Source organism: Pectinophora gossypiella, chromosome 11, assembly GCF_024362695.1.
Source record: "Pectinophora gossypiella chromosome 11, ilPecGoss1.1, whole genome shotgun sequence".
Lineage (NCBI taxonomy): Eukaryota > Metazoa > Arthropoda > Insecta > Lepidoptera > Gelechiidae > Pectinophora > Pectinophora gossypiella.
The window spans coordinates 11,704,602-11,720,295 of NC_065414.1; the positions used below are offsets into that span (position 1 = coordinate 11,704,602).

The following is a 15,694-nucleotide window of genomic DNA, read 5'->3' on the forward strand; positions in this document are numbered from 1 at the left end:
TGCTATTTTTTTAATGAACTACGCAAGAATTAATTTCTAACAAAATATAAGCGAACTAAAAACTTCGACTCCAGTTTCACAGCCAATTAAGGTCTTTGACGCGGAAGGAAATGTTACGCTTTTCAAATGCTGGAAGACATTTTTTTCTTATCCTGAAAGCCGCGTGTTGAGGCCAGAGGAGCGAGACCTTAGCCTGATGGTAATCCTAGACCAGCCTGCATGAATCGTGTCGCGTGTAAGAGCGTGACGACGAGTCTGTCGCGATTGCGGTGTCGGATCGGAATCCTGGATTTTTGGCACCGAAAATAGTCGGGCGTTGCGCAGAGAAAACGCACGGGCGCGCGCGCAGTGCGAGACGCTCCGCCGAGTGAACAGCCCGCCCGTGAGGTGAGCGCGACCACAGCTGGATACTCCGCGCCTCACACCCTGTCCTGGACACCACGACACCCCAGTGAAGTGAAAGTGACGTGTGGAGTATCCAAGCTTCTGGACTCGCAACGGTTTTCTAGTGTTTTTTGTTTCGTGTTCTTTCTATCCATCTCTTATGTCTATCGTTCGCTATGTGTGTGCTTTGGATATTGATAAGGTTATCGTGTGTAAGGAACGGTTTTCACGTGGATGCCGTACATAACGTCGTCGCGGTTGCCTTCGGTGTGACTCGAATTTCAGCGCGGGCGCAACCTCGCTGAAAATAGTGGTGGTCCCGCCCCGCGCCGCCCGCGCCACTGCCCACGCCCGCGCCCGCTTGTAACCTATTTGCGGCATGCCCGAACATCAGTATTTATTTAGCAAGATGAGGAAACTGGTCTCAACTTTTATTTAGACACACTCGTGTCCCATATATCAAGTAATTAGGACGCTTATAGCCGCGGTGGATGCTCGCATTCCTATAAGCATGATCGGTTACTAATCATCCAAGAATAACTGCAATGTGTGATGTAGAAAAATGTTTTTTTTCTACATGTACTATTTGCGCAGTAACACATTTAGCATAATTAATGTATTTTCTTATAGATACTTACACAATTTGAATAAAATTGGACAAAGCACTTAAAAATAATTATTATGAAATAATTTTTCAATTAAGTAATATTCAATAGTTGTTTTACACTATTTCATTTTATGATACATATCAAGTAGAGCTGAATATGAGAGGCTGTCTGTCAATATAGCTACTTTGATTCACATAGCATACGAAATTGCAGTATGTAAGAAGAGTATGTCACAATCTGACTAAGCCACAGTATCCATGACTCCCAGCTGTCGCCAGACTATTTTTACTTGTTGAAAATTATGAAAAATATTATCAGCAAATGACGTCACAGTGCATTGAAACAGATGACTATAGAAAAAGTATATCCGCAAGCTGGTTGGCAACGGTTCAAACGCGAGCTTTCACACTAACTCTATCGCTCAGATATTCAGGACGAGACATATTTCGCGAGCCTTCTCGATCATAACTCTATTTGACAGTTAACATATTTTAGAATGATGAATAGGTAATATATTTAGTTGCTATGCAGAATACATTCGATACAAAGTTAGTTTAACTCCAACCTTCCAACTTAGAAAACTAATAACTTTATCCACTTTTGTCGTAATACAAGGAAAAGTTTTCCGTTTCTGTCGGACATATTTCTCTAGTAAATGCCGATTCGCCGGAGGTCTATTTTGCAGATACTAATACAGTTTTTTGAAACAGATGGCATTGACATTTGAAAGAGTTCAATGCAAAATCCACGGGAAAAGGAAGAAAAGATTACAACACCTTCGGCCTATTAGCCAATTTCATTATTTTATGCGACTTTTTATTAGTAACACATTTATACGACTAACGCCCTTGAACTAGTTATTAGAAATAGTTTCAACTTACATTGAACCCTAATGAGTTTTGAAAATTTCGTTTTCGAGTTAAGATTTGAAATGCCTTTTGTTTTATAAGTTAAACGTTGGTAAAGTTTTTCAATTAGATTAGATTAATCTTAGCCGATTTTCTTGAAAGTTTCCAAGAAAATGTTTCTGATTTTGACAGGAATTAATAATTTATTCTAAAAAGTTTCGGCTAAGACATATAAATATATATTTGAGAACAAACACAACTTAAACTTAAGTATAATAAAGTTTATATTTATCGAAATATTTTACTTTGTAAAAGACGCTTTTGATAGTAGGTAGTTCTAGTTAGCTATTGTACTTAATTGCTTATTAGAAACGACAAGCAATTACTTACCGATACTAGTTACAAAACTAGGTCTACCAACTATACTGATAGATTTCCATATAAGTTACCATCATCAGACTAAGTTTTGTGGCAACTCGTTTACTAATTCAATGAGCACTAAGCTCTAAGGTATTAACTATTATATTCGAGGGTACTTATAATATATTAAGTATCGGGATGTTGCCAACTTTTCTTTAGTTCGTAGTAACCTTTGGCATACAATAAACTATTGTCGTTTATTGACAATTGAAAGTCGAATTAAGACTGGTCAATTTGGATGAAATAAAATAAAACTCATCAGGATTCTTTTTTTTGACGTAACTTATTGTAGGTTTCTTCTTTGCCGGACATACCTATACAAATTAATACAACCCAGACCAGTTGTGCACGAACCTAAAAGAAATGAAGCTGCAATATACTTCATAAAATAAACCTGATTCTCATGATATGTAGTTGTATGAATAAATCGTTATGTATATCAATAAAATAATCACTTAAGGTTATAAAACTATTCGTGATTGTTTCTGCACAAGACCCTCTTATTCATGTTAAATTCCTCAATCTAAACGTCCCCAATTACTGCATACATAGATAGAATATGAATACATTTACATCCCCTAACCTGTATTTCGAGATTACTTATCTAATTAATGAAGTGCAGATCACATTAGTAGACACTAATATAATGTGATGGCTAAAGAGGCAATCTAAACATTTTTTTTTAATTTTTTGAAGAATTATTCATTATGGCAACGATGGAAACAGACATACTTAGACAGGGAATAAAATAATGTAGATTAATGAAAGTAATTCGGATTAAACTATCACATTGGTCTAATAAAGGTCACCGACCTGTGCCTATGACACATTCATCGCATGTTGAACAAAGTTTCAGCGAAGGCTATCCTATTAATTCCTTCATTACTTGAGTTTTTACATAAAAAGCTCTTTCTTGCTGTACCGTCTAACTCGTTAGTACGAGGGAGTCACAGTCTCTTGCTCCTTAGGGCTATTAAGGAGTAAAGTAAGACCCAGAGGGGGTGAGGTAGGCGCGCCGCGGCGCCCGATAGCAATTGGTGCGGGGCGGAGTATTACCTTTCTATACGTAGTATTATTCTTTATTTGATTTCGGGCGAATATTACGGTCGTTCGGGTGATAATGCCGGCGTTTCGGCTGGCAATGTGCGTGGAGTGGGCTGAGGACAGAAATAGCCGAAACGCGAGGTGATGCGCGTTATTTTAGCACGCTCCAGCTCCTCGGAATTTTACTACGGGTTTTTATAGTTCGGCTTATGTTTCGATATTATCGCACGCAGACAAAACTCACGTTTATATCTCTATCGGGTCAGGCAGAGCTGCTAACCAACTTTTTTTGACGTGACTTATTGTAGATTTGCCGCAGATGGCATTAACTACTTAGCCGGACAAATGGGGAGCGTTGAAGGCTCTCACCCGGTACAAAGTTTGAGACGACACGCCTGAGGGTGCCCAGTTGGGCAGCGTTACCACCACCCATTTGGTATTATTATCGAGTTTTCTGCTTAAGTGTGTATTTTCATAGTTATGGTCTTCTTCTTCTGTCGTGTGGGTTGAGAGGTGCATCACCGACCTTATCAACCCTGATGTCAGGGTTATTATTTAGCCGCCAAAGGCCCCTGACATGGCTCATGTAACGACTACTTACTTACATCAGTAGCCGGGCTTAACGTGCCTTCCAAAGCACGGCACGGATCATCTGGTAGCCCAGTTGAAAGAACGCTTGACTCTCACTGTAAGGTCGCAGGTTCAAATCCAGCACGGGCCTAACCCTATGATTTTCGAAATTGCTTTTCGAATTCATGTTTGGATCGTGCTCAGCGGTGAAGGAAATTATCGTGAAAACCACCCACAAATCCGAGAAATGCGTCTCGGATGTGACCTTTTTTTTTTGGTTACGAAGGGGAAATCCTCATGGATGCCTCGCCACCCGGGGAGCGACGAGGTTATGTCGGACTCTTTCCGACTAAAACCCCTCCGATGGCCCTCTGCTGCGCATGTCGGGAAGCTCCGGGATCTCTAACGAACGCACCGGTGCTTCCCTCGCGCCTGCTATAAAAAGCGCGTCCCGGGGTAGGTCCCCACCCCTACGCCATCCCAGTTTTACGGCAATGCGAGGCCATGTCACATTGCCGTCCCTCCCGGAGACCGTATGAAGAGCGGCACGGGCCCCCGCCCTTACCACTCGCGGTCTCCAGTGTCCCCTTTCAGTCGCCTTTTACGACAGGCAGGGGGTACCGTAGCCCTATTCTTGCGCCCGGAACTACAGGGCGGTTCGGATATGACCTAACCTAACCTAACCTAACCTAAGTCTTGGGCTGGTTTTCTTTTAGCGGGTTGGAAGGTCAGACAGGCAGTCGCTTCTGTAAAAACCGGACCTGTCACTTCAGGTTAGGTAAGCGGACCCTGTGAAAACGGGATAACGTTAGGGAGATGACGATGTCGTTGTTATATTTTTAGCTTGCTAGAGAGTTCCCATTTCGCACGTATGTTAAACAAACGCCTCTTCTCTCTGTTCACTGCCAAACGGATTGTTACCATCACTATATTGCTAAATATTAAACAAATTAAATAAAAAACAAAAAGTCTCTTAACTAAGTACATGGCAAATGGCGGCCTTATCGCTTAAAGCGTTTTCTTCCAGACAACCATAAGGTGAGGAAAAAGGTAAAAAAAAATAAAATTGAAAGATTGCGGGTACAAACTATGCATACAACTTAAGAACAAATACATGCAAATAAATATATAACATACTTACAAATATAATATATACCTAACCTATATACATAACCTAGCATATATACCTACTTATATAAATAGTACACACAAAATACCTAATAATAAGCAACTCAAGAGATTCAGACGATGACACTTCATTATAAAGACAGAACCATTAACAATTCTTCCTTTTTAAAAAAAAAAAACATTAGGTGACCAAAAAAAAGATTTCATCTCGAGCTCCTCCGTGCTTCGGAAGGCACGTTAAGCCGTTGGTCCCGGCTGCATTAGCAGTCGTTAATAACCACCAATCCGCACTGGGCCCGCGTGGTGGTTTAAGGCCCGATCTCCCTATCCAATCCATAGGGAAGGCCCGTGCCCTAGCAGTGGGGACGTTAATGGGCTGGTGATGATGAAATGTGTTCCTCTAGTTATTAAATAACTTGTCATGTATACCCTCATCAATTTAAAATATGTGTTGCGCTGTTGCAGTTTCTTGTCATTTCTCCTCCTCAGCCATAACACCTTGCGAAATGACGTAAATTCAAAAATGTTACATTGACCTTCAACAAGTTTATCCATGATATTTAAATACGTTGAATATAATATATGATTCTGATTCTGATTGCTATCTTTCATGGATTACTTACTTCAGAAGCTTTGGATGCGAGTAATGTATACGTAAAATATACCCAAAGTATATACAAGTTCTGAGGATGTGTGACTGTCTTCCTATGACAGAGATTATAGGCGCGATTTTGTGAAAGAAAAGTAATAATACTGCAAAATACAAACATCATAAATGATAGGTTGGAGATATCAAAAACCTTGTATTTTTATCAAGAATTGTTTTCTTGTATAAAGTGCTTCTATTTTGTTAATATCTTTCAGCAATAATTGTATTTCCAAAAACAAACGAATGCCAATTTCCAGGTTCATGAATCAAAACAAAACAACAATCAAGTACTTACCTATTTAGTTCTGAATTCAAATTTTGATTCACTATGAATGAAATGGAAATTAACATTCGTTTTATTCGGATTATTATTATTAAGTACTATTATTATTCGGATTCGGAAAACATAAGTAACAATTTATTTATTAATCCCAAGTTAGTTGGTTTATTTTATTTATTTATTTATTCAGGAATCAGAATCAGAATCATTTATTCAACGTAATTATCATGGATAAACTTGTTGAAGGTCAATGTAACATTTTTGAATTTACGTCATTTCGCAAGGTGTTATGGCTGAGGAGAAGAAATGACAAGAAACTGCAACAGCAACACATCTTTTAAATCAATGAGGGTACATTACAAGTTATTTAATAACTAGAGGAACACATTCAATACCAGACATTTTTATCATTTAGGTAATCATTAATCTTATAATAGGCTTTTTTACATAAAGTAAGCTTCACGTGAGCTTTAAATTTGTTCTCTGACAAATTTAAAATATTATCTGGTATTTTATTGTAAAAACGTATACATAACCCCAAAAAAGATGAATTTAATTTACTTAATCTAGAATTTTGAAAAACAATTTTATTTTTATTCCTTGTATTGTAAGTATGCCTTTCACAGTTTCTCGGAAGGAGAGATACATTTTTACGCACATACATAATGTTTTCATAAATATATTGACTTGCGACCGTCAGTATATTTATTTCTTTAAACAGCTCCCTTAAAGAGTCCCGACAACGCAGATTATAAATAGCGCGAACTGCCCTTTTTTGAATAATGAAAATAGTTTCTACATCAGCGGCTCGACCCCACAATAAAATACCGTAAGACATTATGCTGTGGAAGTAGCTGAAGTAGACAAGTCTTTGTAATCCCTAGTTTGGTTAGGACATTACAGGCTGATCACCTGATTGTCCGAAAGTAAGATGCCCGTGCTTCGGAAGGCACGTTAAGTCGTTGGTCCCGGTTACTACTTACTGATGTAAGTAAGGAGTCGTTACATGAGTCATGTCAGGGGCCTTTGGCGGCTCAATAGTAACCCTGACACCAGGGTTGATGAGGCTGGTAATGCACCTCACAACCCACACGAGAAAGGAAGGAATTTATTTATTCATTTATTTATTACATTTGCAATATACTTAACAGAAATCCAAACAAATTATATAACAGAACCGACAGGCATAAGTGGTTCAAGTATGTACTGTAGGTACTTTTTACCATAGACGTAAAATGTTTTCGCGCTTCTTTTTATTCCGGTCGATTGAAGGGAGGCTTGTGCCCAGCAGTGGGACGTACAATGTTTGTTCATATTTATGTATGTTATTTAGGTTTTTTATAAAAGTTTGAAGCAATATTAAGGCTAACGTTTTTCAAAACTCAAATCTCCTACCCGCAAATATACTGTCGATTTACTGCAACTAATAATGAGGTTAGGTCGAAGCTCGATATCAGATCGGGGTAGTCGCAATTATTATGCACACCCACATTCCACTTGGCCGCCGGCCAGCAATAAATCCACCACCTGCCCGGGGTAATGGAAACCACGCGGCAACGTACCTAGCCGGGCAATTGGGGGATTACATCCTTAATTACTTGTAAATTGCTTCTGAAAGTTTTCAACAAAGTGGAGTGTAGCTACCTACTGTTACAATTTCGGTTAAAGTTCTTTATAAACTCCGTTTTAATGTTTGTTTCTAAAACAATTTTGAAATAATAAAAATAATTATTATACTAGTTTATTTCATAAACCGTATTATTATATATACGTTTACCCCTACCCAGGATATCATAAATATTTTAATTACGTCTTCTAAGCTTTAGAATCTTACGGTTGACGTCATTCGATAGATAAAGTTCTTAAGGTCAGAGGAGTACGAAATTGTATACTTTAGGTTTGACAAAGCTTCAATTAAGGATTAATGTACTCCTACGCGCACTATATATAACCTTTGTCCAAAGCACACAATAACTTCAAACTTATAAAATATGTACGCTGTTTTATCTACCACGGCGCGTGAGAATTAATCTTTCCGATTGCTCTGTAGAATCGTATCTCGTAAAACATTACTTACTCTCTAATACCTATCTATCAGACAGAAGCGACATCGGGAGCTTTTAGGGCAAGAAGTTTGCGGGCTCTCGGTACCGCTTTTGTGTGCCAAAAGGCTGACTATTGCAGCTTGTCACGTGAAAAGCACTGTTCATGCTATGCTAGCATAGAGAAGTTTCAAATCTTCAACTGTTTTATCTTCCATTCCAGGCCAGTAACTGGCGTATTTTTTCGACCGGACACTAAGCAACACAAACCGCCACCATGGACGCGATCAAGAAGAAGATGCAGGCGATGAAGCTGGAGAAGGACAACGCCATGGACAAGGCTGACACCTGCGAACAGCAGGCCAGAGACGCCAACCTCCGCGCCGAGAAGGTACCATCAAAATTTCTTTATAAAAAGTCTTTATGATAATAGCACACTCTGGACACTTCATACAAAACACCTCGTTTTATAGAGACACACACACATTGACGTTATCGCACACGTGCAATTGTGTGGGTGACATCTGACGCCCATAAGATTAAAGAATAAAGTAAGACCGACCCTTTCGGGGTTAACGTAGCTCGGCCACTGGCGGAGAGCGGAGTATAAATTATCACTCATTTAGCAGACATATATAATTCACAGTTAAAAAATCACATAAATATTTAACTAGACTTTTACAAACGCCGGTAATTCTGTACTTACCGTGCTTTTTATTCAAGTTTCACCTAACTAATCCATCCCCTTTCTAGGTCAACGAGGAGGTCCGTGAGCTCCAGAAGAAGCTTGCCCAGGTCGAGGAGGATCTCGTTCGCAACAAGAACCTTCTGGAACAGACCACCAAGGACCTGGAAGAGAAGGAGAAGACCCTGGCAACCACCGAGGCGGAGGTCGCCTCCCTCAACAGGAAGGTCCAACAGATTGAGGAGGACCTCGAGAAGTCAGAGGAGAGGTCCGGCACCGCCCAGCAGAAGCTGCTCGAAGCTCAGCAAGCCGCTGATGAGAACAACCGGTGAGATGGCTGCAGCGTTATCTAATTTAGGCTATACAATCCCCATTGGGACCAGTACACCAGCGTCCATTAGTATTCTGGCAAAGGCTTTATTTCTAGAATGAATGTACAACCGTTAAATCAGTTGACTAACCTATTTATTTGTTTGCAGTATGTGCAAAGTGTTGGAGAACAGGTCTCAGCAGGATGAGGAGCGCATGGACCAGCTTACCAACCAGCTGAAGGAGGCTCGTCTGCTCGCTGAGGACGCCGACGGCAAGTCTGATGAGGTGACGTTGCTTTACATTAGACTAAGTGTCCATCCATTATAGGGCCCTGTTCCGTCAAAAAATGAGAGCGTCGCGAGCCAAGTAGCGGAGGTTTGTATGAAAACGTGCCGGACGTTGAGATCTCTAGTGGTTCGCAAGCCATAATGCCACAGACGTATCAATATTAAATTATTCGATTTTCTACTCCAAGTGTTTCACGGTGCATGCTGTCCGTATGTAGAATTCTCTGCCTGAAAGCATTAGGAGAGCTTCGTCATTGAAGTCCTTTAAAGGGCAAGTCAAGGCGCATTTCCTTACCTCTATTTCCTCTTCATCTTTATAATCTATCTACTCCTTTTCTTCCATAGTATATGTAGTAGTTTAAGTAAGTAGTGATATTTATTTATTATAAAAATTATAGTTATGTATATTGTTATTATGTAGTTTATATAGTCGAAAGTGTATTTATTTTTACACGTACAAGTATTTCCATGCTGCACTATCCCGCTATATTACATAATATACTTAAAGGTTGCCTGGAAGAGATTGCTACTTAGAAATAAGGCCGCCTATTGTACTTATTTTATTTCTCTTTTGTTTTGTATTTTGTTTTTTTCCTGTTTGTGCAATAAAGTATTTGTTATGTTATGTTATTATACTGGTTAAAACTAAGCGAATTAATTTAAAACTGTGACATTTAGTTATACTGTGAACAAACAGATCTTTCTATTCTTCAGACGTCACCACAATAAGATGTAAACAACAAGTTTCGCCCCTGACACGAAACAAAAGACATTTTTTTTTTTTGTTTTGGTTTTCCCCGAAGGGTAAGGCAAAGGGAACTATGCCCATACAGCCATGTCTTACGTATTTTTTTTCTTGATGATTGATGAAATGATGAAAGATGATGATGATGAAACCTAAGCCCCCACCCTCGGAGTAGACTCCTACTCCGAACCCCAAACGAATTAACTCAAAAGTCCGCATAAACTTTTGAGTTTTTGAGGCTTCTCGGTACGAAGCGAAAATAGGCAGATACACTTTGTTTATTGAATACTCCAATATAATAACACTCGCGAATGTCTTCCGACTAACTTAATGCGATCATTAACCACAAAACACCACTTCGTATTAATTATTTAGATTACTCAATGAAGAAAGCAACTGTCCCGTTCCCGTTTCCCGCCGAAAAGCCGAAACAAAAGACAGTCGTATCCTACTCCCCATTTCTCAACGTAGTGGGTCAAGGCAAAGGTCACATCTTCAATACGGCCATAGATAGTAGATAATATTTGACATACTTATAATGTATGAAATTAGGCATAAGTAGCTGACTATTCTAATGTCATTATACCATTTCGACGAATCGGGTATGTTAAAGATAAGCAAAAATGGAAACCGAAAGTCAAAGTACTTAATATAAAACGGATCTTGGGAACAAGATTATTCGACATGGAGTTATTTTTACGGGGCTATTATGCCACTACAGGGCTGGACATCATCATCATCTTTACAGGATCCGCTTACCTAACCTGATTTTTACAGAAGGGACTGCCTATCTAACCTTCCAACCCGCGAAGGGAAAACCAGACCAATACAGGTTAGGTCACATACCTCCGAAACTGCATTTCTCGGGAATGTGGGTTTCCTCACGATGTTTTCCTTCATAGCTCGAAAAAGTTCTTACTTACTTATTCTTTTTTATTTGGAAGGCACGTTAAGCCGTTGGTCCCGGCTACTAGCCCAAACACTTCCACCGACCCGTAGAGGATTAGCGTGGTGGAGTATGCTCCAGAACCCACCGGTTGATTGATGGGACACCTTTGCCCACTTGTTGGACTTATATAGGTTCAAAATAACGGGTTCTTACCCCGTTTAAAATAGGTATATGAGACTCCCGATATCCCGAGAATCCGTTATTATGTGTTTTAATTATGATAATAACCGCGTAAACTTAAAACAATGTATATAGGCTATTTATGTATGTTGACAGTAGTTTAACACTGTAAAATGTGCAGGTATCCCGCAAGCTGGCCTTCGTTGAAGACGAGCTCGAGGTCGCCGAGGATCGTGTCAAGTCCGGAGACGCCAAGATCTCAGAACTTGAGGAGGAATTAAAGGTAAATGGCTCAGTTCATTTTCAAGGAGAATTACTAATACATTATTGAATTGTTTTGGATACAACTTTGTCCGTCCAAGTAGTCAATTAAATAAATATAAAAATAATTTATTTCAGATATGATAGTCTATATTACATTCATTCTAAAAACAATAAAATTAAAATTAAGTACATAATTATTATAAAACGAACACGAATGAGGAATAATTAACAATGTAATTTTGAAAATTAATTCCATTTGCGACAAATCAGAAATAACGTCAAAAAAAAATAAGCCGAAAAAGTTTCCAGCATCAAAATGAATATGAGGAAATCTTGAATATTTATCAGACCTTTACCAGCCATTTATATTTGCCTCAATATATTAATAAAAATAATACAATATAGGCAATTAGGCATATTAGTTTCCTATCAGAGTTGCATTAGAAGATAATCAGTCTTCAAAAGATTATGAAATATACTCTACGTCTAGTTTGGAATTGATTTGCTTTGTATTTTCATAAAAGATTATGACACATCGAACCCTGAAATCTAACATCAGAAAGCTTCACGCCTTAATCCCCGAAGATCTCCTCGCCAGTTATTTTTAAGTCATATGTGGTAGGGGGCAAGCCTATTGCTATTAACTGGGCAGAAATTCTGGAAACCACGTGTAATCAACCCAACCCAACCCTGAAACACATCTCATCTAACTCACCTACCCCTCTCCAGGTCGTAGGTAACTCCCTGAAATCTCTGGAAGTATCAGAAGAGAAGGCCAACCAGCGCGTGGAAGAGTTCAAGAAGCAGCTCAAGACCCTCACCAGCAAGCTGAAGGAGGCTGAAGCCCGCGCCGAGTACGCCGAGAAGACCGTCAAGAAACTCCAGAAGGAAGTTGACAGGCTCGAAGGTATGGTCTTTTCCTTTCAACAGGTCTCAAAACCGCTTTTCGAGATTTCAACAGGTTATAAGACCGCTTTTCGAGATTACAATAGCCCCAGTAACATGCTGCTCGTATATCGCGATCCTATTGGCTACGCGATAAATAAACGAAGTCTATTGGGTCATTTATCGCACCGCGCTCGATATGTGTGCAACATGCTGCAGGTGCAGGTCTAAAGACTGCTTTCGAGTTGTTTTAATCACGCGCTATTATGGTTGATCATGGACATTTGTGGACTTTAAAGATTAGATATGATATATATGTATTTATAGAGGGAATATAAAATCGAAATTCATTAAATTATTTGCACTAGCAATATTTTTATAATTAGGTGTTATTACAAGTCTGATCGACAGTATAATTTATTTTAAGTACCTACTTATATTTATTTTATTAGATGCTCAAATTAGAAGATTTTTTATATAAAATTAAATTACAGAATATTTTGTCATTCGCAAATTAAGTGATCAATCTAATTTAATTATCTTCTCTAAAGTTTATCTTTCAAATAATTAATTTAACTTTTCAAAGACAATGGCTTTGCCAATTACTAGTGAGAATTTAAAATAATTATGGAATTAACAGAAAAGAGAATGTTATGACTTCTCTTCAAAGCAAAGCTTCTTAATCAAAACTAAATAAGGTTTTTTTTAATCATATTTAAGTTTTAACTTAGTTTGTAAGTGATTAATAACCACATTTTACAGACGCATTATTCAACGAGAAGGAGAAATACAAGGCGATATGCGATGACCTGGACGGCACATTCGCTGAACTGACAGGATACTAACGACCCTAGCACATAGCATAAGATAGAACCGTCCAATATCACTCCCTCCAAGTAGATGTAGTATAAGCCTGTGTACATTTCAGGAAAGGCATATACGAGTTTGTTCCAATTCAGCCGCTGTTTAAGCGGGAGATAACCGTTTTAAGCGGCTTGATTCCGCCCAACACGCGATCAGCGGAATAAGGCCGGATGAACGGATTACCCGTACATAATCGCTTCCCTTATCTAATCGTGGAAATTGCCACGCAATTCAAGTCCTTTTCCAAAACGCTGAACCACTACTATACTTCACTAACCCCCTGACCTAAACGATGATGATAGCAGAATTGACACTAATTAGAGTAGATGACACTCTAACTTCGAAATCATTGTCAGCAATCATCTAAAAGTTGTGCAGGTGGAATTATGAAACTGAAACACTATAATTATATCGATAAAAGTTGACGCATTGCCTTTTGCAACTTTTGCACATTAAAAAGGGGAAAAGAATGCTTTCACTCAAGGGATTGGTGCATTTTTATTTAGACTCTATATAAGTCCTTCAAGTGTGAAAGTGATGGAAAATTACGGGGTCATGGGAACTTGTGGGTGTGAAAGAGAGAGTCTTAGGTTTCGTAATGCCGCCTGTTACCTACCATTTACATTTAAGCCCTGCTTTTCTTGTTGTCACTAATTATTTTTATGCTTTGCTGCTACCGTCGCGGATCAATGCTTCCAAGGTACTTATTTTATCTTACAATCTTTAAATTTTCAATTTAATATTTTATAAAGCTGTGCTTGTGCTATAAATTAATAAAACTTTTATAAATAATAACATAATTAGTTATAATTGTCAGTAATTATTGTTCCTTTTAATAAATTAAACTCTGACTTCGTTAGTTAACGAATGTTTGTTCCAATAATTATCGCAAACAATGCATGTCCCTGAAAGTTTCACAACTCTGGAAAGGTCTGTCTAAGTCAGCCCCTCTATACTGGTTCGAAATACACATTTACAATACAATACAATACAAAAACTCTTTATTAAAAATAAAAAATATAATCAGTTAGGTAGTACAACAGACGGCCAGGCAACCTTTTTTGATTCCTTTTTTATTTGTTCTTCTTCTAATCCATTTTTGTAGTATCTTCAGAGACTACCTCATTACACATTGACGTTATCGTACACGCGCATCTGCGTGTGAGACGTCTAACTAAAGTAAGACCGAGGGGGGTGAGGTTTGTTCAGACGCTGGTGGGGAGCACATAGTTGCCGTTCTATATGTAGTATTATTACTTATTTTTTCTACTCCTCTACTTTAATCTGGCATTTAAATAACCAAAAAGTCTAATATAAGTACATACATAATTAAACTCTTTGAAAAAGTGTACGCTCTATGGCCTATAAAAGCATTGTTTACAAAGTGTAACTGTACTATAATGTCGCCAAAAAAGCATTGTTGTTGTTTTTTTTTTTTTTTGACCTGGAAACTGGCACCTTTACTTTGTTTGGTGCCATAGATATACTATAAAAAAAAGTATACATTTGCCGCCATTTTCCCGCGCGTTGGAAAATAATTTTTATAAATAAAATTTTTCTTTGTATAATTTTTGTTTCATTTAAAATTACGTCGTCGTAGAAAAAGTATTGTATGCAACGTTGTATAACTAGGTCAAAAAATGCTCGTGGCGTCTCTTATTGCGATGTTCGCCAAGGCTCACATCGCAACTCACGCCACTCGCATTTTTTGACCCTTCTTATACAACTGTTGCATAAAATACTAATATGCTCTAGGTTTATGTGTAACTGAACTCCTCCGTCCTATGACAACTCACATGTAAAACGCCGCAATACAAATCGGCTAGCCATAGTGTAAAAGAGCGGATTATACAATTCGACTGTGACATTTATATTATTATACATAATAAAGTATAGGTGCGAACCATATAATGTATTGGGGCGAAACTGAACAGACTTCCTAGCGTTATCCAACTATTATACAACTCTAATTCTCTAATTTTAACAACAGATGAGCTGGGTATCAACAAGGACAGATACAAGAGCTTGGCTGACGAGATGGACTCCACCTTCGCCGAGCTGGCTGGCTACTAGACCGTCTAGACCTCCAACCACCAGCACTCCACACACACATACATACACCGGCACTACACTGCCGCACACTGTACATCTACACTACACAAATACACGTGATGTAATATTTATTAATATTTTATTATGTAAATTTATTTACGATTTTCAAATAAAACTTAATTTATAACATCTAAACGTTTCAATTATTTTATTGTTCCCGATGCGTTACGAATCTTCTTTTATCATGTGGGTTGTGAGGTGGATTATCAACCCCATCAACGCTGGGGTCAGGGTTACTATTGAGCCGCCAAGGGTCCTGACATGGCTCATGTTTACGACTGAGAACTTATATCACCCGTCTGTCGCCTCGAGAGTAACCATCTGTCATGATGGTCAAAGTTAAAATTTAAATTCAAAAATATCTTTATTCAGTAGGTAACATAGTTACACTTTGAATCGTCAATTTTTACATAACGAACGTCTCATCCGCCTAAAACTACTGCAGCTTCTCACAACCTGTTTAGCCGGGGAAAAGAAGCTGCAAGAAAAACCTCGACA

At 38.5% G+C, this 15,694-nt stretch overlaps 1 protein-coding gene across 2 annotated transcripts; it reads left to right on the top strand.

The window, feature by feature from the left end:
- Positions 1–229: 229 nt before the first annotated feature.
- Positions 230–15,331, top strand: LOC126370609 (tropomyosin-1). Of its 2 annotated transcripts, none has more exons than XM_050015569.1 (7): positions 230–387; positions 8,197–8,364; positions 8,727–8,986; positions 9,138–9,255; positions 11,253–11,354; positions 12,065–12,242; positions 15,075–15,331. In XM_050015569.1, exons 2-7 carry the CDS (start codon positions 8,251–8,253, stop codon positions 15,155–15,157), a joined length of 855 nt encoding a protein of 284 aa, XP_049871526.1. In that variant the 5' UTR covers positions 230–387; positions 8,197–8,250; the 3' UTR covers positions 15,158–15,331. The 2 variants fall into 2 exon arrangements, with proteins under 2 accessions (XP_049871526.1, XP_049871528.1); XM_050015571.1 differs by lacking the exon at positions 230–387 and adding an exon at positions 476–500.
- The last annotated feature ends 363 nt before the right edge of the window (positions 15,332–15,694 follow it).

Excerpts from the sequence above, each read along its gene's own strand:
- LOC126370609 (XM_050015569.1), top strand. The coding sequence starts at position 8,251 with ATGGACGCGATCAAGAAGAAGATGCAGGCGATGAAGCTGGAGAAGGAC. Across the intron at positions 8,365-8,726 it reads CCAACCTCCGCGCCGAGAAG|GTCAACGAGGAGGTCCGTGA; the intron begins GTACCATCAAAA and ends TCCCCTTTCTAG. Across the intron at positions 12,243-15,074 it reads GGAAGTTGACAGGCTCGAAG|ATGAGCTGGGTATCAACAAG; the intron begins GTATGGTCTTTT and ends TTTTAACAACAG.